General features: G+C 36.8%; 2 protein-coding genes across 5 annotated transcripts; both read left to right on the top strand.

Moving 5' to 3' along the window:
• The first annotated feature begins 408 nt into the window (after window positions 1-408).
• On the top strand, window positions 409-9781 carry LOC147551953 (putative glycosyltransferase). 4 transcript variants are annotated; one of them, XM_086670727.1, is made up of 17 exons: window positions 491-799; window positions 2459-2569; window positions 2729-2784; window positions 2905-3047; window positions 3170-3367; window positions 3453-3652; window positions 4109-4208; window positions 4316-4611; window positions 4714-4906; window positions 5660-5782; window positions 6204-6284; window positions 6373-6701; window positions 6801-7064; window positions 7906-7990; window positions 8091-8316; window positions 8637-8805; window positions 9368-9781. In XM_086670727.1, exons 1-17 carry the CDS (start codon window positions 651-653, stop codon window positions 9555-9557), a joined length of 2913 nt encoding a protein of 970 aa, XP_086526853.1. In that variant the 5' UTR covers window positions 491-650; the 3' UTR covers window positions 9558-9781. The 4 variants fall into 4 exon arrangements, with proteins under 4 accessions (XP_086526852.1, XP_086526853.1, XP_086526855.1 ...); XM_086670726.1 differs by having other exon boundaries at window positions 409-799; window positions 4316-4906; XM_086670729.1 differs by having other exon boundaries at window positions 3170-3371; window positions 4316-4906.
• A 1876-nt stretch (window positions 9782-11657) lies between these two features.
• On the top strand, window positions 11658-21578 carry LOC147551954 (Transducin/WD40 repeat-like superfamily protein). Its single transcript, XM_086670730.1, has 13 exons — window positions 11658-12160; window positions 12263-12366; window positions 12812-12964; window positions 14370-14500; window positions 15280-15513; window positions 15688-15866; window positions 16371-16471; window positions 17435-17605; window positions 18892-18947; window positions 19075-19132; window positions 20552-20672; window positions 20837-20947; window positions 21037-21578. The coding sequence occupies exons 1-13, from the start codon at window positions 12151-12153 to the stop codon at window positions 21147-21149; spliced, it is 1542 nt and encodes a 513-aa protein (XP_086526856.1). The 5' UTR covers window positions 11658-12150; the 3' UTR covers window positions 21150-21578.
• The last annotated feature ends 302 nt before the right edge of the window (window positions 21579-21880 follow it).

Genomic DNA, 21880 nt, shown 5'->3' on the forward strand with positions numbered 1-21880 from the left:
GCCCCTAAATGGATAAACCCACATACACTTAATTCTCCCTACCCCATGGTAATCTAACAGGTCACATACTTTAACTTTTTTGGGTTACTTTGGATTACAACGGGTGGTGTTGTTTTATCAGACAACACACCACGAGATGGATGTGCGGACAGTCCAACCGATCCTGTCTCAGTAGGATCAGAACTCGAGCAGAATGCCGATGGAAGAATTTGCTCAAGCACACCCACTAAAATCTAGAAGACATGGGTTACCTATAGTCGAGTTCGAATATTTTGGGAGCGGCTAAAAACCCCTGGAAATTATAGTTAGCACCCGGGAGAAAGAGATTAACCAAAGGTCAATCTCTTTTGACCACAGACATCTGTCGGCGCCCCGTTATAAACTACATGAATCGGTCCATCCGAAAATCTAAGCAAAGCTTCGTACTCGGCCGAGCCCGAAAGGTCTCGGATTGGACCAGTTGGAGCCACTTGCCGGTGAAGTAATACTTATAGTGGGTTATGAAAACGCATTGACCGAATACGATAGCGTGTGTGTTCCGCAGTCCGTGTCGCTAACTCACCTTCCTCCCTTTTCCTCATTTCAAAAGATTCATCTCTCTCTCTCTCTAAATTCTCTGTTTCTAACTCTTCAATTTTGGAAATCATCAAATGGTGAACTCTAGGTCATCATCATTTGTTCCAAAAGATCGTAGACATGAAGGTCTTGGTGATTTACGAATAATCCCTGATGATATCATTTGCGCTATTCTCGAATTTCTCTCTCCTCGCGATGTCGCTCGTCTTTGTTGCGCTAGCAGGTAATATACAATCAATCAACCTCAGTAGTTATCAAAATTTATCTGATATTGACTCAAACTTTAAGATTCACTTTTGATTCTTAATAATATTAGACGAATTTGGTTCTGTTATATCTATATGAATTGCCCAATTCTTTATATCAATCTTCACCAGTCAGCTTCTTCATCAGTGTGAGTCATTCAGAACACAATATCTTTATAAGAGGGAAATTTTTGTCACTAAAAAAGATTGTTTTGGACTAATGAAACATTATAGGAAATTGTTTGAGATAGTTTTAACTAAAACAAAATTAGTCCACAAAGTTGTGGAGTAATTGCTTGATTAATTCTGTGTGTGGTCTAATTGTTAAATTAGTGAGCCCAAATGGAATTTACAACCATAATTCCTTACAAATTAAAGATAGATGTACGGGGGTGTACTGCATCAAAACTTACGTTTCGGTGTTGTAAGGCATCGGAATTTACACCTCTTTCCCGCCTCACATTGTCAAACAAAAACCGCATTGAGGCATAAAACCGCTTTGTAACCAGTGGGCTGAAAATGTCTTACTCAGGTTGTTATAGTGCTTATTCAATTCATCAATCTTGATTTATCTTCATATCATCGCTTCATGATGTGTTTGTGCCTTATAATGACCGTAATGACTCTTGGGAGTCTGTCAATAAAAATCTCTTATTTTATTTTCCAACTTTGAATGCATTAAACTCTTTCATTACATGTCGGATGTAGTTGAAACTTATATATATAGAAACTTTTTTCAAGAAAGATCCACATTTAATTATTTTTCTTTCGATTGTCTTCATTTTTGGTTTTTGTAAGGACTCGTTTGCAAAATAGAACTTCTGCAAACAACCATTTGCAAAGATAAAACTTCAACAAAATATCCATTTGTTAATAATAAAACTCGTGAGAGAAACCTACAGGCTGATGATGTGAAAGGACTCTTTTATCACTGGAGCAGAAGCACAAAATGGGGGAAAGCAATATCGTTCCATAACTTTGTTTTTAATTGGGAGAATATAATGTCGTAAAGCATAGACATATAACATGTAGTTTGTATCATCATGTAACACCTTCTTTCAATACATATTAATTCAAATTTTTAAAAAAAGAAAGAAAAATAGAACTCTTGCAAGGAAACATTTTGCAAAAACTAAACCTTCTGCAAATAGACGTTTGCAAAAACAAAACATGGTAAGAGAAGAAAACATGAAAGTGGATCTTGTCTGAAAGATAATATGAAATTAATTCTAAGTATATTTGTCGAAACCCGATTTGAAAGAAAAGACAAATGTATTTCAAGTTACAAATAAAATATAAACACCATTGGCAAAAAATATTTTATAATTATGTCAAAAGGGCACACTAGCGATAAGACGATGACGTGTTGGTGAAAAAATGAATTATGTATGATAGAATGGGACATTTTACTACTTTGGTAAGGATACCTTACTTCTATTACTAAAAGTAGGTGCTTTTTCGCTCATTATACATTTATACGTACATTTTGACATATATCTCATTATTGGTAGATTTTATTTTCAATTTATGTATTTCATTAAATGTACCAGTTGTATGACTAGTATCTACATGAACTAAATATCTAGACTACTGCCTAATCGTTTCTTTATTGATTTAATTTTGTTACGAATGTGCAGTGTGATGTACATACTGTGTAATGAAGAACCGTTGTGGATGACTCTTTGTTTGAAGGATGCAAGAGGTCAACTGCAGTACAAAGGCTCTTGGAAGAAAACTGCTCTGTACCTGTATGTAAATATAGTCATGTTTCAAAGTTTGAGCCTTTTGTCATATTTCTGGTTAAAAAAAAAATCTTGGTTCTCTATTTGGAGTTCACATGGATACTCAAATTTTATATGGTTATTTTATTATTATTTTTTTCTTTTCGACTTCGTTTTTTTTGTCAGACAAGGTGTGCCTGATGATATCGTAGATTCTTGCAGAAAAACTATGCATTTTGATGGTAATGCATTTGGACCACTAATCTAATTTGTCTCTTTCAAATGAACTCATCTTTCCTATCCTCGGTCATTGTTAGGAGTTTCTTTTTGTAATTTCTGATGCTTACTTTTCATTCCTGCAGGATTCAACTCTTTATTCCTATATAGAAGGTTGTACAGGTGTTTTACCACATTAAGTACATACTCCTTTGATACAGGGTACGTGGAGAGAAAGAAAAACTTATCATTTGAAGAGTTTCAGCATGAGTATGATGTGCAGAAACCGGTAATTTTTTTAGAAGATGTGAAACAGTGGAGAATGACTCGTTTTGCTCTCTGCAATATTTGACCTACTTAAAAGTTGGCTTTAATCAATTACTAAGGGACCATTGCTGAACTCCATTTCAGGTTTTGCTCACTGAATTGACTGAAACTTGGCCCGCAAGAAGTACTTGGACAGTTAACCAACTACTACTTAAGTATGGAGATACAGCTTTTAAGATCTCTCAGAGGAGCTCCAAGAAAATCACAATGAGCTTGAAGGATTATGTATCATATATTGAACTGCAGCATGATGAGGACCCCCTATACATTTTTGATGATAAGGTGGGTAGGTGACTATATTCTAATCTTATTCTTCATGCTGGAACTTTTTATGGTTGTTTGAGTTCACTTATTCAAAACTTTACAGTTTGGGGAGACTGCTCCGGCTTTGTTGAATGATTATAGTGTGCCTCATCTATTTCAAGAGGACTTTTTTGATGTCCTGGATAAAGATCAAAGACCACCGTACAGATGGCTAATTATTGGTCCAGAAAGGTCTGGTGCATCTTGGCATGTGGATCCGGCTCTTACTAGCGCCTGGAACACACTTCTATGTGGTCGAAAACGGTAATTTTTTCATAGATGCATTAATTTATCTCCATGTCGGCATTTACTTCCAAGCTTTCCAGTAGTTTAGCACTAAGGTAATTCTGTAACATTATGATTATTTCCGTTAAGAAAGAATACTGGTACAAGTTAAGCATGTACAGATGGCTAAGCCTACGATACCATCCCAGAGATGTGTGGCCCACGTGGGGCCTGAAGTTTAGTAAGGATATCATCTCTTCCTCATTGCTGAAAATCAGCCCATCCCAGAGCTCATAAGGCATTGCATGCATGGGTTAAAATCACCTCAAACTAAACGTCTAAGACTCTGAGTGAATATTGATTTCCAATTTGGGGATGAATTGGTTAAGCCTAGAACTTCCGTCCGGCTCGCTAAGCATCTCTCTCACTTATTTGCGTGGTTCAAACATAGTTTGCTAGTGCCTAAATGTTAATCCCGAAATTATTTCATTATAGGTGGGCACTGTATCCTCCAGGCAGAGTACCTTTGGGCGTAACTGTGCATGAAAGCGAGGAGGATGGTGATATCAATGTTGAGAGTCCATCATCTCTGCAGGTAATCTAAACTAAAACCTGTTTTAGAAAATTAATTATTAGGTTGTTTGTGGTCATCATTCATCGTAAATTCTTCACATACTCACTGCACTCTTTTATTGATCACAGTGGTGGCTAGATATTTATCCGCTACTTGCAGACGAAGACAAGCCAATAGAGTGTACGCAACGACCCGGAGAGACAATATTTGTCCCGAGTGGTTGGTGGCATTGTGTACTAAATCTGGAAACCACAATAGCTGTGACACAGAACTTCGTCAACTCAAAGAATTTTGAATTTGTATGTCTGGACATGGCTCCTGGTCGTCGTCATAGAGGTCTTTGTCGTGCTGGGTTACTTGCTGTAGACGAAGACACTTTTGATACTTCCGCAATGAATGCATCCTCTGATACCGAGCACTCGAGGTACTCAGCCATAAACGGGATAGAGGAGAGTCCTAGTATTTCTGAAGCTTTGGAAGATCCTCATATTAATAATGAGAATGTTACTACAAATGACCCAAAAAGTCATGATATTGCAGATGCAGAGGATAAAGGTTTTACTTATGATATAAGTTTCTTATCTAAGTTTCTGGATGAAGAGAGAGATCATTACAACTCCATTTGGAGCCCAAGTAATTGCATAGGACAAAGAGAACTGAGACAATGGTTACACAAGCTTTGGTTAACTAAACCAGAACTTAGGGAGTTAACATGGAAGGTGATTTTTTTCCTCCTATAATCTATAGCCTCTTGGTAGTTTTTTTGTAAGTTTAAATAAACCAAGACAGAAAGTCATCTACCTTGGACATCCTAGAGAAAGGTGGTCAAGTCGTAATACACTTGTGATGCTAACTATCTGATCAGTTAGATTTTTTAACCATAAAACACATGCAGGCCACCTGAAAGAGCCATATAAGTTAGATCCTTCGATCATTAGGTAGGAGTCCTTTTCCCTTTAAAAACATTAATATATTTCTCAGAGGTGCACAAGTTTAGTTGGTAAATACACAGTTTCTAAGTTATAATTATTCTTATTAAATGTCTTTACTGATTCACATTTCATAAGCTACCTCATATAGAAGACAATAGAAGATGTGGTCAGTATAATATATATATATATATAGGAGTATATATAATGGATATAAATCTTCTTAAGATTGAAGATAGGCAAATCTATCAAAATATATATATATATATATATATATATATATATATATATGTCATTTAGCTTTGGTTGGAAAACGAATATCTTGGTACAATCTGGTGCACTATACTTTTGCACCTTAAAGTAGGCTATTCTTAAGATGCAGACAACCAGTACATAAGATGGTTGTCTACAATGAAAGTACTATTAAGTTGTTAATGAACTTGACAGTGGCTGATGCTTATATCAATATTGTGGGTTGGTCCCCTTAGCTACTACAGCTTTTACATCTCATCTATTGTATTGATTTATTTTTCAATGTGATAGGGAGCTTGTTTAGCACTAAATGTAGAAAAGTGGTCAGAGCGCGTAGCTGAGATCTGTGCTTTCCATAAATTTTCTTCTCTTTCTGAAGATGAGAAATTTCCTGTTGGGACGGGCAGCAATCCTGTAAGTGGCTTTTGGTTCCCTCTTATAGTTAAGTATCCTGGAAGTTCGAGAAATGAACATTATTTCACATTTGTTTCTTATTTGGTTTTGAAGCTAATGTAATCTGTAATCGTTAGTTAATAGTTATAAATACAGAGATTATGTGTTTCTTGATTAGTTGAACTCTTGGTCTACACAATCTAGTTAAATAGCAGAAACGTAGAGATACAGCACGGCTCACGGTCCAAAAGAGTAAAACCTAAATATAAAAGAATGTTTAGACCAAGAGTTCTTGTACATATCAACAAATAAATAAAAACATTGTTTATCTCATTTAAAGAAACCATCATGTTTCATATGTAAAAGTATCTGAATTCTGAAGCATTGAAATATCTTGCTAGAACTAAGTCTTACAAAGATCCGTCTCAAATTGTCTGTACAGGTTTATCTTACTGCTGATAGAGTTATCAAGATTTGTGTTGAAGGAGGGTTGGAATCATCCATCTATGGACTGGGAACTGAGGTATAGTACACTATGAGTTATGGCAAAACTGTTTCCAGTATCGACGATTTGCACCACGTATTTATGATCCTCTGCCACACATTTGCAGCTTGAGTTCTACAATTTACTCCACAGAGTCAACTCTCCCCTGAAGGATCACATTCCTGACGTTTTGGCGTGTGGATTTCTCTTGTACAGTAATGGGTCTTATAAAACAGTTCCATGGGACGGAAAAGGAGTGCCAGATGTAATTGCTGCTTGCCATCTGATATCAGCAGAAAATGCAGGAGGAGATTTCCCGTTTGGAGTATGGGCCAAAACAAACTTGGCCTGCCAAAAGGTTGGACAGACAATGATTGAATCGGTTAGTTCTGGCGGATGCTCTATATGGCCATATTTAATAACTAGACGTTGCAAAGGGGACATATTTGCGCATCTGTAAGTTACTGCGTCGACTTCATTTCTGTTCAGATGATCTATCTCTTTCCAGTTTTCTTATATTCGAGAGGTAATGCAATATATTGGTGGACTTTGCAGAAGAGATACCTTGTCATGGGATGATCATCTAAATTTAGCATCTTTTTTGGGAGAGCAACTGCGCAACCTCCATCTCCTGCCCTTGCCACCCTTACCTAGTTTCATGTACTCTAATAAGAAACAGAAGATTGAGTCTGAGCTACATTTAGGTAGTAATCACATGGAAGCAGATGCCGAGATCGTTTCGGTACCAAAAGAGTGGGAACTATTTATTGAAATTTTGAATAAAAGGAAGAAGGATATTTCAAGCACCTTGACTCAATGGTATGTTCTCGCTCTATAGTTCCGTGGAGATTTACTTTACCTAAATGGTTTTATTCAAGCAGTAATTGTATAGATGCTTATAGTTAGTTATACAAGACCACTAGGTAAACTTGGAAATTAAGTGACCTGAAGTTGATATTTCCAATTCCCAAGCATGTGTATCACTTCATCTGACCTTCATACTAGGTTCTATGGGTGTAGATGTTGTAAGTTTTATTAAACTTTGAATTATCTATAAAAGAAAGTCTGTATTAGAAACAAACGGGTGGGGGCCTAGGTTACAGGTTACGATATCCAGGCCTCCCAATTTTGAACGACCTCATTGTAAGAATTCACTCTGACATTACTTAGGTTTCTGGACCAATGGAAGCAAATCTTTTACATCATCTTCTACAATTGAACTATAAGTAATCTATTCCGTAAAGATTTTACTATTTCTTTCAAGATTCCACAAATAGTGGCCTTAGGAATCATGCTCCGTAGTTCTTTGGATCCTGCTTCTCTTCACCCCTTGCCATTGTTCAAAGGCTTCTCTAATCAACCTTGCATTACACCAACTAATGTCGTAAGTTCAAAGCCCTAGACCTTCCTCTTTGAGTTAGGACTTCTGGATAGAATTTTAGCAATTAAGGCTTATCAAAGAACATGAAAGAATTAATCTGCTTTATATGAAGTGGCTCTTATTATGAGTTACCCATCAAGATTACTGTACCGACCTTAAAATAGTTTGGACGTAACATATTGATGTCGGATTTGTGTCAGAATGTGTCGGTTCTATCTGAATTCCGCAAATCCAAGTAATTTTACTATAATGCGCTGATTTTGGTGGGACACATCGCAGGGGTGATCCAATCCCAAGAAGCCTGATTGAGAAAGTTGAAGAGTATATCCCAGATGATCTCACACGGTTGCTCGACGTATATAAGGTTTTTCTTTTCAAGCTTTTCCATTCTATTTATTTGTGAACCTCATAGTAGAATTCCCTAGACAGTGGTGGCAGTTTCATGTGATATCCATGTTATGTAGGACGACATTGGCTCGTACACGGTTTGTAAGTCTCCTGTGTGGATCCATTCAGATATTATGGATGACAATGTTCACATGGTAGCTTGTTCTCCTACTGATTGCTCATATGAGAATCCCTCGGATTCTATCGCGATGGTTAACAATTTAAGAGGAAATGGTTTTACTGACAGCAAGAAGAGGAAATGGCTACCTAGCCACATTATTGACTTCAGTGATCTGTCTATAGGTAATGCTCTTCGGATGTTCTTTTTTCTTTCCTATTTCCCAATGTCATATAGCTACAATCTAAGGTAAAATTGTTTAGGCTATTTCTTAAAATAAAATTAAACGCTCTCATGGGCTTTTAAAAACTAGTAACTATATCATGTTGATTATCAAAAGCTATTAAATAAGCATAATAAGGTATTAAGGATAAACGAGAAACTTATCAGCAACTTAGCTTTTCTTTCATTAATAAAGACCAACTACTACTTTACTTTGACTGAGCAAGTAGCGCCATATGATATTCAATCAATTGAATGATTTCATTTCATTACTAAATTGCAGGTGAACCTCTATTAGATGTGATCCCCATACATCTTGATATCTTTAGAGGAGATTCTGGTCTGCTTAAGCGGTTTCTTGAAAGCTATAGACTTCCTCTTCTCAGAAAACAACCAGCAAAGGAACTTATTAAATGTGCTGATAAGTTCCAACGTCCATCTTTCCATGCCATGTAAGTGTTCCTCTCGTTTCCTTTTATGTTGTTGTTACTTTTTTTTTATGTATGTTTTACAAGAAGATGACCTTAACAGAAAATGGGAGTCTGAGCTGGGCAAGGTTTGATGTTTCTAAGTTGCCCCTCTTTGTTTGGTGATACTCCATAAACGTTGGTGCTGGACATTTCATACAAATTACAATTAATTATTTTACAGATCACGTGTTCACAAATCTATAATTACATCACCATTAGATTAAACGAAACCACAACCTGTAAGCTTTTCTCTAATACAGTAAGTTCTGCGAAATACCACTATTTGGGCGAGGAAGATCTTAGGTTAAACGAAATCATGCTTAGTATACAACATGCCTATATTTAGTCTTTCTTACAGCATCCTAAATTTTCCACCAAAAAATCCTAGCAACCTACAATCATTTGACCTAATAATACCTAGCGTCAGGATTTTTGGACAATTGGGTGGACAAACTCACAAGGTTTTATCATGATTTTGATTGTTAGTTGGGGTATTAATTCAATTGGTATGAGTTCTGTTTCATATGTTTCATATTTGTTGCAGGTGTTATTGTATCTTGCATGATGAGAACATTTTGGGAGCCATTTTCAGTATGTGGAAAGAACTAAGAATGGCGAAGTCATGGGAAGAAGTTGAAGAGACTGTGTGGGGTGACTTGAACAAATATGAAGACCTTGTTGATTACTCCTTAAAACCCACAGTTGATAGTATTAACAACAGTGCAGAAAATTGATCTTTAACTACTACCAATATACCGAAAATTCTGACATTTCTCCAAGCAGGTAACAGTGAGAAGTGATTGGTAACTAAATATATATCAATATTTGAGGTCTAACTTAATCATAAACTTTGCTATACTGAAATGTAGTTTTAGTACTTTTAAAATTTTAATGTTTTTTTGCTAGTGATATTGTTGGAACTGTCATCTGGATATAAAATTTTCGTGTTTTATGTTAAGCTGGGATGTGTTCCTTACCTTTTTTCCCCAGTTTTATTCTAGGGAAATGTTATATAGGCACCTTCTACAGTCACTCTTATTCGCACTTACCTCGGCTGTTACTCTGTTTTCATCCTCATACACTTAACTTTTCATATACACATTTGGTCAAAAATATTTTGGTCGGAAAGACAATTATCGACGTCATTTGAGCTAATTTGAAAAGATCAGTATGATTTAGATGTTAGGTCGTTAGTGCTTATCAGAGTGACGAAAAACTGAGAGCGACATTTTGTGAGGGTAGTATTTGGTTTTCACCTTGTAAGATGATAACTGAGGCTATTCAACAAAAAAAAAGACGGCTACAGACTATATATGAACCCAATCGGAAAGATTCCTCCGATTTGTTATCATGTCGATTGTGGACGGAAAAAGAAAGCAAGGTAAAAAAAAAGTTTAAGAAGAAAGTGTATAAAAAGTGTAAACTTTTCATTATATTCATTTATCAGTTGTACAATATCTACTTGTATATTATATATAACTTTGATCATATAAAAGAAAAAAAATGTTTATATTTGTTATTGCCGACTTAGTCGACTAATACAGTTTTAAGGTTTACAAGAACCTGTAGAAGAAATTTCAGTTTCTAGAATACTGGAGAAGCGGTAATGTACAAGGTTTGGAAAAATTAGAAAAACACGCAGTAGTCGTACAATGTTAAAGGTTGGGCCCAAGAAGCCGACATGGTTGTTTACCGGAAAGAAACTCACTAATCAGTTTTAATTGAGATTCTTATTTCTGAGTGGCGAAAAAGCAAAATCTTGTTTTATTTTACTAAATGTGACATAGTCGCAGACTTGATTTCCCGTGGTTGAAACTCTAATAGTACGTGACATTTAAAGTTTTTAAGACAATTTTTTTTTTTTTTTGTTGTTCAAGAAAGTTTTTAAGACTAAGTGTTGCATTAGAAATACTCTAAGAAATAGTTGAGTTAGGTCGGGTTCGGTCGGGTGTGTATTGCGGAAAACATACGAGTATGAACGGTTCAGACGGACATGTATGAACGGTTCAGACGGACATGTATGAACGGTTCAGACGTACATGAATGAACGGTTCAGACGGACATGTATGAACGGTTCAGACGTACATGTATGAACGGTTCAGACGTACATGTATGAACGGTTCAGACGAACGGGTAACATAATCGGTTGGTCTCGGGCGGATCATCAAGTAACCATCTACGACCAGTGTCTATCCGCTTAACTTCTACGGGGCGGGTGGGTACTGACCATCTCTTGCACCACGCCCGCCCACGGACCCTTCGGACGCGAGAGGGTATTGGGCTTCCCGGCCAAACCCACCCTACATAGGGGTGGGAATCGGTCTGGGTCGGGTCGGTCGGGTTAATGTCATTCATCGAGTCGGGTCGGTCGGGCTTTGAAACTCTCTGCCGTTCAAGTCCCTCAAACTTTTCGGGTTTCTCGAGTATCGTCGGTCGAGTATCGGGTTTTCACCAAAGTTTCAAAATATCTCGGTCGAGATGAATAGATGACCAAAATATTTCTATTTCGATGGTATCGAAATTTCTATCGAAACTAAAATTTAATTTTAAGTTCCTCTTAACAATATTGTGTCACGGGGACTCCGCACTTAGACAACAATATCTATATAACAAAACACAAAGGTTGTGACTAGGACAAGCTGACTAGGACCAAAAAATGAGAAAAATTGCCAAGTAGATAGGAAGATGACACCTTGTACTTTCCCTTCAAACTTCAAGTATACATATGTTATACATACATACATAAATATATACTAGCAAGTATACACATAATGTGCATAGGTATTATCGACTTATCGTATAAGTGGATGACATTATAAAGCGGTTTATGTCAGGTAAGGATTATCGGGCGGGCTCGGGCGGGATGTCGGGTAGTACTTCAAAATCCGTACCCGATCCGTTGATTTCAAGGGGTCGGTCGGGCTAAACCCCCACCTTCGGATTTCGGGTATCCGCGGGCTCTAACGGACTCAGGTACCCGTGACGGATTTCAAGTTTGGCGACTCTCTTCCCAGCCCTACCCCTACACTCCTGGTTGCCTGGCCCCATTCCCACCGCCGCGAAGCCAAACTTGTTTGAGATGAACGCCGTATTCGAACTCCTCGAACTCCTCTGTTATTTCTGCAACCTCCTTCATCCAGTTAGGTCTTCTCGTTTTTAACTTCTCTCTCTATTTGAAGTTCCTCAGTACAGACATTGATAGGCATAAAGACGACACTCTCTCTCTCTCTCTCTCTCTCTCTCTCTCTCTCTCTCTCTCTCTCTTTCTCTCTCTATTTTGCTGCAAACTCACCAGCTTTAGTGGTTTCTTTGCCCTTCTCTTTGAAGATGCCAATAGGTTTTTTTTTCCCGTCTCTCCCTTTGCATGTATTTTTGTTTCTGTTTGTTTGATCAGTAAAATTTAATATAAATTGATGTTAAATTCTGTTTTTTCTTTCAGAACTTCCCGGATTCTTTTATGATTCAGAAAAAAATAGGTACTTCCCTATCAAAGGATCAATACCTGGTTCTCATACTCAAAAAACACCTCCAAAACCAGACAAGGTAAATCCTATATATGACTTTCAGTTTCTATTCTATTAACTATTGGCATAAAATTGAAACAAACTATCTCCTCTATGTGATCAAAATCAAGGAATGGAATTTGGGTTTTGGTGGAAATTTCGATATGATAGGTGTGGAAATAGAAATATTTCGGTCATGTCGCCCGAGATATTTCGAAATTTAATTACTTAACGCGACATTGTTAAGAGAAAGTAATTAAATTTCGGGTTCGGTGGAAATTTTAGTAAGCATGGAAATGGAAATATTTCTGTCATTTCGGCCGAAACATTTAGAAATTTAATTCCTTGATCAAAATTGGACATGAACATGAAAATTGTAACTTGCTATTAGCCACAAAGTTGTCAGATACCAACGTTTGGTCAACTATCAACAGCTTTTTTGTCAACTATTATTGTGAACTTGGATGATACTTGTTTTGTTTCAGGCAAATGACCATCCAACTAAGTGTAGGAGAAAGGAATTTAAAACTTCTAACCTGCTTCATGTCAGGGAGTTATATGGCAAAGTACTCTCTTTTGATAGGCGCAAGTGTGATTTCCAACAAGAGTACCAAAAGAATCGATCATCCCGTCCTATGGTATGTTTACAGTTTATCTCCGTACCCGTATTCTATCATGTGATCTCCACTTTCTAGCCTTCATTTTCTTGTGAAATCTTATTAGAATATCATAAATTTTCTTCTCTAGAATATCGGGCTCCGAGTGGTTTAGCATATTACTGATTTAAGGAATTACAAATATTATGAATTTTTATTCACGGACCTCATCCTGATAATGTAGAGAAAGAATGCCAATGTTATAAGTAAATATACTGAAATACCAAGACGCCCTGAAATACTTCTAAACTTATTTTCATTTGTTTCCATGTAAGACATTGGTACGAATATTGGAATCCAGGACTTCATAGATACATGAGTAGGGTCTAGGATATTTTACCTAGGGATACATCCAAAATCAGACAGGTACCGACGCGCACGTGCATGCATATACACGCGCATGCATACACACGCGCATGCACGCACACATACTATGTTCTGCTATACCCATTTAAGTGACTATCATTATTGTAGAAGAGTATTTGAGTCATTGAGTGTCCGATTTGATTCAGAATTTTGAAAGTTGCCAAGGAGTACACTATTTTGTAATTATTTCCGAAGCTTGCCAAAATAGTTCAGTCTGATTCTACAAGTGTGTGTTCTTTTTATTATTTTGGAAGGTTATATTTGGTCTTTCATCTTAATGGTATGTCTTGAAAAAGGAAAAGTTGGAATAGGGCTAGAGATGCGTATGCTTCCAATCCTATTTTATCATGTTGTTCTGCACCTTTGGAAAAGAAAGGTCTTTATCTTTCCATCATTAGTATCTGTTAGGAATGACAGGTTTTTTCATATTCTTAGCTTGCGAATCCCATTTGGCTTACACCGCTTACATTTTGCAAATACTGTGAAATATGTTTATTTCGACAGAAACTTACATATCATTCATGCTTGCTCTATTGCCGGCTTTCAAGTAAGGCCATCATGGTAGTACAAGTTGCGGAAGCTTTGATGATTTTAGCTGAATTTGTTGTTCTAAAGAAAATCCTATCTTCAAAACTTTGTTGCATTTACTTTTCTCTTCTAAACCTTCAAATTAAATGAAAACGTGAAGTCATGCATTTGTTAACAGTTGCTAGCTTTTTAGGTGCTCTGTTTAACAAGTGAAAGGGTTTATATGTTGATATAAACGATATCTACATTGATAAGGCTCATGAGTAGAGGACATCGAAACATTAAGCATATCGGTTCCCACAACATCACGAACTCTCGATGAACCGAGTGTCTCAATCTCTTTCCTATTGAATTGTCGAATGCGGATTAAAGGTTTTATGCTCCTATTCATGTAATCTCTCATGGTTCCCATCGACATACCTTGATGCCCAAGAAATGGTGTTAAAACACTTCATGTATTTACAGTCTTATGTGTATTTTTCATGTGCTACAGATATGGAAGTACCAGAGAGCAGGAATGTTTGCTGATAGTGCTTTGGAACAGCTCCACGTTGATATACAAACGCCTGAAGGACAATTTGAATCAAATGTCTTACTGACTGGGAGCATGAATAGCTGCTTGAGGTGAGACTGCACATGATTCTCGTATGCTTCTCATCTTATATTTGGCACTGAATGTAGGACACTATTATGTATTATAAGAGCAAAGGTGAGTATGTAAAGGATGATTTTTTTTTTTGCACTGAATCTTTTTAGAGAGCTTAGGACCCTGGAATGGGGCATGAAAGAAACGTCTGATGGTTTGAAGAAAGAAACGTTGCCTTTGAGCATCAGGGGCGTCGAGCTAAAATGTCAGTAAATCTTTTTAGTTGGAATGTAAGTGGTCCTTGCAGTCCGGCCAAGTACCTAGCTATTAGGAAAATTGTTGAGGACTTCTGTGTATTGGTTTTGTGTTCGCAAACAAGAGGCAAAAAGTGAAAGTAATTCTAGTTGTTATTGGGATGCCACCTCGCCTGTGGGAGCATCTGGGGGTGGGGGGATCCTATGTGTATGGAATCCTGAGATATTGGTCGTAACATGATTTTGCACACACCATATGACATAAGGATTATATATCCACTCAAGTGATAGCAATTAGCAAATATGAGAAATGAGCATCTGGTATGACAAAAATACTAAAAACGAGGAGCCATGTTACATAGAAATTAGCATTTATATATATTAACCTCTAAACATCTAGAGCTTTTTGTTCTCCCCACATATTTCATGGTGTGCATTCAAGTGTCTCATCTAAATCTTGTATTTTTCCTTTCTGATGGTCATATTGTAAATTAGATGCAGCATTCAATTTGAGAACTGAGAAATGCATTAGAAGTTGTTACTTAAGTTCTGTTCTTCTGCAGTCTTTATGAAGTCCAGGAAAGAGGTCAACATTTTGATTATGGGATTGAATGCATGCCAGATTTTGTCTGGCCTGTTGTTGCAGAACAGCAAGCTGAGGGTTACAGAGCGCCAGCACATATTTGGAGGCCTGCCGGATATTCAACCCATATGTACTCCAGCATATCTTGTGTACAGAGGATCCAAAAGAACTCTCCTCATATAGCCCGCGATGGTCCTTCAATCAAGCAAGCTTTGTATCCTGATTAATTACTAAGTTCTACTCAGGATATTTTTATTTCTTCAGTTGTAGTAATCTAGCCAAGTACGAACATTTATTACTGTGCATAGTTATATAGCTTCTCCATTTTACAGTTTGCACATAGTTTTGTTGATGAGACATTAGATGCAAGCTTAACATAAGAAATCAGGATAGCCACGTTGGGATCTGAAACATCAAGTGGATCTATTTATATGTTGAATCTCAGTGATCCCTTAGATCCTGATCCAACTGATCCAACTTTAAGGAGACGACTCTCTTCTATTGCTTTAGCTAATTGTACGATTTGGTCTGCTGATTGTAACTCTAAGGGGTCTGAAGCAGTTATTGGCAAGCTCTATACCTAATTTCTCTTTTCTTTTCTTGAAAATAAAACTCTTCACTGAAATTTGTTCATTCTTTTGTAATATGTATTCTCTGTTAGCGTGGACCTATTTGATATTTTTTACCTTGGTGTTTGGATGTTTTCCATTTCTATGAAATAGTAGTTAGGGTATTATTCAGTTTAAGTGGACCCTGTTGTTAAAAAGGATTAGTATTGCAGTTACCATAGATAGTTTAGATCATTATAATTCGGGAACACAATAAGCTAATAGTGACTTCATCGTGCGTAAAAATCTCTATCAAAACCTTCTCATCCTCTTCTTTAAAATAGAAGAACCTAAAGAGAAACGGAGGGGTTATTGATGCTTACCTTTCTATTTCTCTTGTGCTAAATATATGTTTCTTTTATGAATTGAAAGAACCAAAATTAATTGATTGCATTAAGATTTGACTTTGGTTTGTTCCATCTATTGTAACTGATTGTTCTTTATTATTTCCCCTTTATTACAGGCACTAATCATGGATCTGCCTTGGTAAACTTAGAGACTGGTGTTCTTTCATGGGTGTGCCGTTGTAAAAGTGATGTTTTCTCCCTAAAGTTTGATCATTCGGTAAGTTTGAAACTTGTTTATATTATTTGAAAACGAGTTTTTTTCCACCATGTCTGGTAACTTAAATGTTTTTTATTTGAATTTTTGAATTAAAATTAGGGTTTTCTTACTTTACCCCCTCAAGCATTGGTATTTGTAGAAAAAGTGCTCTCTCTCTCTCTCATCCATTATGGCTAAGGGAAGAGAATGAGAAACTGATTTCATCCTAAGTCAAGTCGACTGGGTTTGGACAGTGGGACCCACAAATGCTTAAATTTTCTTATAGGCACCCAATCGCTTTTATATCGGTTCTCCTAGGCAACAAAAGGCGCTCTCAGTCGCCAATCGTGGAAATAAGGGGATTTCGCCTCCAAAGGAGGCGACCCCCTTGAGAACCCATCGCTTTGAGTGCCTAGGTGTGCCTAAGTGTCGCCATAAACAAATAGACAAGAACTCAGTTATTCCAGTTGGGTCGAGTATCTGTATAAAACACTTGGATGCTCTTGTTGGACAAGTGTTGTACTTCAGGTTAGGACTAATTAGTCAGACGAGAAAATATAATTATGGTTCTTTCCACATTCTAGCTTTTTACACTCGCATGTGCAACACCTCGCATGGCAGTTGGATATCAATAACATCTATTGGTAACCGTGTTCAAGATAATATATATATATATGGAGTGAAGGATCCAATTAAATGATTATCGCACTATCATGTGGGACCTACGTGTTGATATTATTTTGTCGAAAGAAGGCAAAATCCTTGAGTGAAGTCTTTATCTGATATCGATGTGAATTACGGTCGTCTTTATTTATAATGCCTTCATATTTACCTTTTGAAGCTTTTACTTATCAAACTGTAGTTTTACAAGTTTAAGTTAATCTGACCCCAATAACTTTGCTAAGGGGTATCAGACATCTTGTGTATTGATTTCTTAACTAGCCTTCCGCGCTCCGAAACTTATTTATACACCTTTTGTCACAGGGAAATACAGTTATCTGTGGATTTAGAAATGGAGCAATTGTGACAGTTGATGTTCGTCAGAGACAAGGACACTCTGCAAGACTTCCTAGTCACCAAATACCATCCTCTTTGTGTACAGTTCGCGAGCCTTCAAGTAGTAAGCGGAGGAAATTGACTAAGAGATTGTTTGAGGTATTGATAATCCCGTATTTCGAAATTCAAGAACATTAACCTAAGCACCTCTTTTAGTATAATTATTTTTTACTAGGAGTTCTTTTATCCTCAAGTTCGTACAGAAAATAAATATGAAACTGTAATTATCAAACAATTTCCTCATATCATCTGATCTACCTACGGATATTTTGGGGCAGAAGCATGAATGATCAACATTGAACTTTATCCTGGCTCCATAAACATATGGTTTCATCTATTTCGGTGATATCTATGTTCGCTCACCCTTTATTTGGTACAGCCTTTCCTTTTCCTTATTTAATCTCTTGTCAGGGATTTTTAAGAGATTCGTCATTCCCCTAACACTGTCCATTTCTGAATTGTCTTATGTTTCTACTTCTACACCTCAGGTCCTCAACATCCTCTTTTTCCGTAAAAAATAATATCTTAATCATTAAGAAATGAGAGCTTTCAAAAAAAATGAGAAGAACAATGTAATGAAAAAGAAGCATTAGAAATGAAAAAACAGCAGACTGTTTTTCTCAAATTTTTACAATTCTCCTATTTTTTCCTCCAGCAGGACATAGCTGCTTGCCTCGAGCAAATCTACATCTGTTTCTTCCATTGTAGTTTTTTCCTTTTTTTCCTCCCTCCGTTTCCTCTTTCTTTCATTTTCAAGCTGTGATAACTGCTTACTGAGTAGTTGATGTTAACAACAGGATTTTCTAGTTAACTAGTTTAAATTTTAAGTTCTACGGAGATAGAATGCCTGGGAGTAGGTGTATCTATTCTATACGCAATTATGCATCACAGAGAGAGTAAATATTTCGTAGGAAAGTAGTCCAAAAAGAAATCGCAACTGAAAATAGCGTAATACTAAACACCAGAGCCGACCTTTACCTGTGGCTAGTTAGATTCCATCAAATGCTACATTTTTAATATTCAGTTTCGGTGGGCATGTGATGTTCTCTGGCCTTCACATTTTTCTGATTACGTAAAAGATTGAATATTACCGTCGTTCGTGGTAGAGGCTCAAGTTCTCAAATGACCAGTGGTTCTAGAATGCGAGGGTGTCCTACACATAAACATGCCGAATAGATAATTTCTCATTTATTTAAGTATTCTTCTTTGATTGTTTCCTTTCATTTCCTCATATATGGTCAAAGTTTAATGTTCTTGAAATGAAACATTTTTTTTCTAACCTTAATGTTCTTCCCTTGCGTCTCCTTACTAGATGGTCGAAGTTTTCTGTTACATATTTTTTCGTTTTGAAGTTCTATAACAGCTTCTAAATGTATCTTTTGCAGCTGAAAGGAAATATAAGACCCTCTTGTACTACTTATATGCCATCATCTATATCCAGGTTGGGACCACATCCCTTAGTTGGAGTTGTTTTTCACCTTTTCTGCATTACATCATAAATTAGCTAGAGTTCTTGTACAGTTGTACTTATCTTGCTCGCATAACTAACTTCTATATTGTGATTGTAGTTTAGTATGCCTTCAAACATATGACCAGTACTTTTTGGCAAGCTCCATGGATGGGTCGGTGAGTTTTTTTGCTTTGACTGATTAGACAGAGTTTACGCTGTTTTAGGTTTATTGTTAGAATAGGAAAATAGTTTACCTTGGATACACATATTTATGGGTTTGAGCTTTAAGATAATTGAATAAATTAGCTAAAGCTTCTAGCTTAAATATATACTTATTAATAGGTTTGCTACTTCGGTTTTCCTGTTTCCTACTAAATTGGATTATTTGATTACACTATCTGGTATATGTGAGAAAGGAATGGTAACCAGTATCATGGATATCAAACAATCGTCAACTGGTCTCTTTTCGGTCAGTTACTACATTTGACAAGAGCCCCTATTTTCTAACTACATTTATTCACTTTTCATTTACAAATATTTGCTTGTTGGTTTGTAAATAAAGATCAGTTTTCTTAATTTTCTTATCAAAGTTTAGTTCAAGAATTATTATTAGAAAGAAGGATCATGTTCAGACACCAGCACTTCCAGGAGACCGAAGATGTACAAAATTGTGGGTTTGAATTTTTGTCGTGATCGATCAGACAGACCAAATGATTTTTTGAGGGAAAAAATAGTGGGGATCTGATCCTTTCAAGTGTGTTGATTTTGAATTGAGTAATTGAATGATTCCGTGTGGTTTGTCCTACTTCAAGTTTGGGAAAAGCTAAGAGACACTCATATTATGTTAGTGATGATTAGGGTGCAGGACTGCACTGAGATTACAAGGGAAATATATAGGTGATCTTTGCTCTGACAAGCTTAAAATCGTTTCCTCTGTGTATAGGCTTCTCGGGTAGTGTTCTTCTACTCATAAGATTTCTTCTCTCAAAAACCCCTTATCCTGAACAATAAAGGTCTCTGTTTGTAGATTATACAAGTTAATGGTGAGGGTATGTACTCATCGGTCATTGCTGAGTCAGTTAAGTGATAGAAAGGGTTGAGAGGTTGAATCTCGCAGATGTGAGCATGCCTCAAGGGATTGGAGATGACTTAAGCGTGAATTGGAGTTTGAACTTGAGCCTGTTTCCTTTTTAGAGCTCTAAGCTTTATAACAGTCCAAGAGTCTGTTTCATCTGTCCGAAACCTTGATCACTTTGATCCCATGAGTCGAGCTGATTGGACTAGAAGAGCACGAAACATTCTGGTGCTTGGTGAAAAGCTGGTCTTATATAAACTTGAACTGTGATTATTAACTGGAAAGCCATTAAGAATGCACAAAAAGTGTAGAAAATGATAACATTAGTAATTTATGTTTTCATTGTTCAAAGCTGAATAAAATACGTAAGGATAGGCATACCTGTAGGGCTTTAAGTTACGGCTAAAGGGATCTGGAGTTTAGCATATAGAGAAGTCCTAACCAGTCCTGAAATCTCTTTTAAAAAATTTATAAACCATTTAACTTTTTGAGTCATGATATTCCTCTGTTACTTATACAGATCAAACTCTACGATCATCGCCAGATGCAGAGAGGAGCTGTCCAATCTTATGAGGGGCACGTGAACTCTCATACCCGTATACAGCTTGGAGTGGATCCTTCTGAGAATATTGTTATGTCAGGTTGTCATGCTTTCTGCTGCTTAATGATCTTCGCTGCTTACAGCTGTTATCTAGTCGACGGGTTTATGTAAAACTACCCTGTAATCCATTTCCATGGTTAAGGTTGTCGAGTTTAGTTATTAAATAATATAATATTAATTTTTGTAGCCTGCTAATTTTGACAGGCGGCGAGGATGGATATATCCGCATTTGGAGCATTAAGACTGCTGAGCTTCTCTGCAGTACAAAAATATCAAATTCTGCACCGTCAGTCATGTGCTGCCCGGGGACTGGAAGTAATTCCTTCTGTATATGTTGTCCTTACTAGTCTAGTCCTGTTTCTATTCTCGGTCATCGCTTAACTTTTAAATATACTCTGGATCAGAACTACAGGAATCAACCAGACAAAAGTACGAAAAGGATCTAGTTGGACAAAATTACAGTTGGGAAGCATGGGTTGGTTCGTATGATGGATTATATTACGTGCAAGGTCCGTGAGAAACTCGAGATGGATGGTGCTGCGTCTCTACAGAAGAAAAATTGCAAATGGAAGTGCAACTTTTTTCTGGTACATCAGTGGAAGAATAACCGAGAGGGTAATCGGAGAGAGTGGCGAAAGCCTTGTCCAGTAACTTATGTGGTACTCTGTATACTAGCGATAAGATATACAAACCCTCGTGGGGTATATAGTAGATGGGTGCAAGCTCAGGCTCGAACTTCAGGATCTTTTTCTTGTTGAAATGTATTCTTCATCCAAACATTGACTTTTCCAAATACAATTAGAATAGAAATGAGGGAATTGTAGGAACCAAATCCTCTTTTGTCGAGTTTTCCTAGCTAATAATCGTGCTAATGAATCTGCTAAATTATTACAATATTTTGAGACATAAGTGAAGGAGACGTCAGTAAATTTCTTGGGTTCTTGTGTATCTTGTAAGATTGTTTGATTTTCCATTGAACTAACTGTTTATAGGGTAGATTTCACAAACATAACAATGTTTTGACCGAGCAATTGAAGTTGATTCCATGGGGCTAGTTTCTTCTGATGGTGTGGATCCTCATGAACAGAAAACTAAAACACCGAGGCAAAGCACAAAACGGTGAACAAAGATGCAATTGCGCTAGAGTACAAAACAATAACCCGAGAATCAGAAAACTGATAACCCTATTGCTGCTAGCTTCACTGGAACTGCACACACATTCAATGATACAACTATTCATTACAGATA

This window comes from Eschscholzia californica, unplaced genomic scaffold, assembly GCF_041429995.1.
Source record: "Eschscholzia californica isolate CP2 unplaced genomic scaffold, dmEscCali1.0.p SCAF_3, whole genome shotgun sequence".
Classification (NCBI taxonomy): Eukaryota; Viridiplantae; Streptophyta; class Magnoliopsida; order Ranunculales; family Papaveraceae; genus Eschscholzia; species Eschscholzia californica.

What these genes read in the sequence shown, in the direction of transcription:
- LOC147551953 (XM_086670726.1), top strand. Translation starts at nt 651, where the DNA reads ATGGTGAACTCTAGGTCATCATCATTTGTTCCAAAAGATCGTAGACAT. An exon ending in AGTATGATGTGCAGAAACCG is followed by an intron (nt 3,048 to 3,169) that starts GTAATTTTTTTA and finishes ACTCCATTTCAG; the next exon opens with GTTTTGCTCACTGAATTGAC. An exon ending in GGGGACATATTTGCGCATCT is followed by an intron (nt 6,702 to 6,800) that starts GTAAGTTACTGC and finishes TGGACTTTGCAG; the next exon opens with AAGAGATACCTTGTCATGGG.
- LOC147551954 (XM_086670730.1), top strand. An exon ending in CACCTCCAAAACCAGACAAG is followed by an intron (nt 12,367 to 12,811) that starts GTAAATCCTATA and finishes GTTTTGTTTCAG; the next exon opens with GCAAATGACCATCCAACTAA. An exon ending in GGGGTCTGAAGCAGTTATTG is followed by an intron (nt 15,867 to 16,370) that starts GCAAGCTCTATA and finishes CCTTTATTACAG; the next exon opens with GCACTAATCATGGATCTGCC.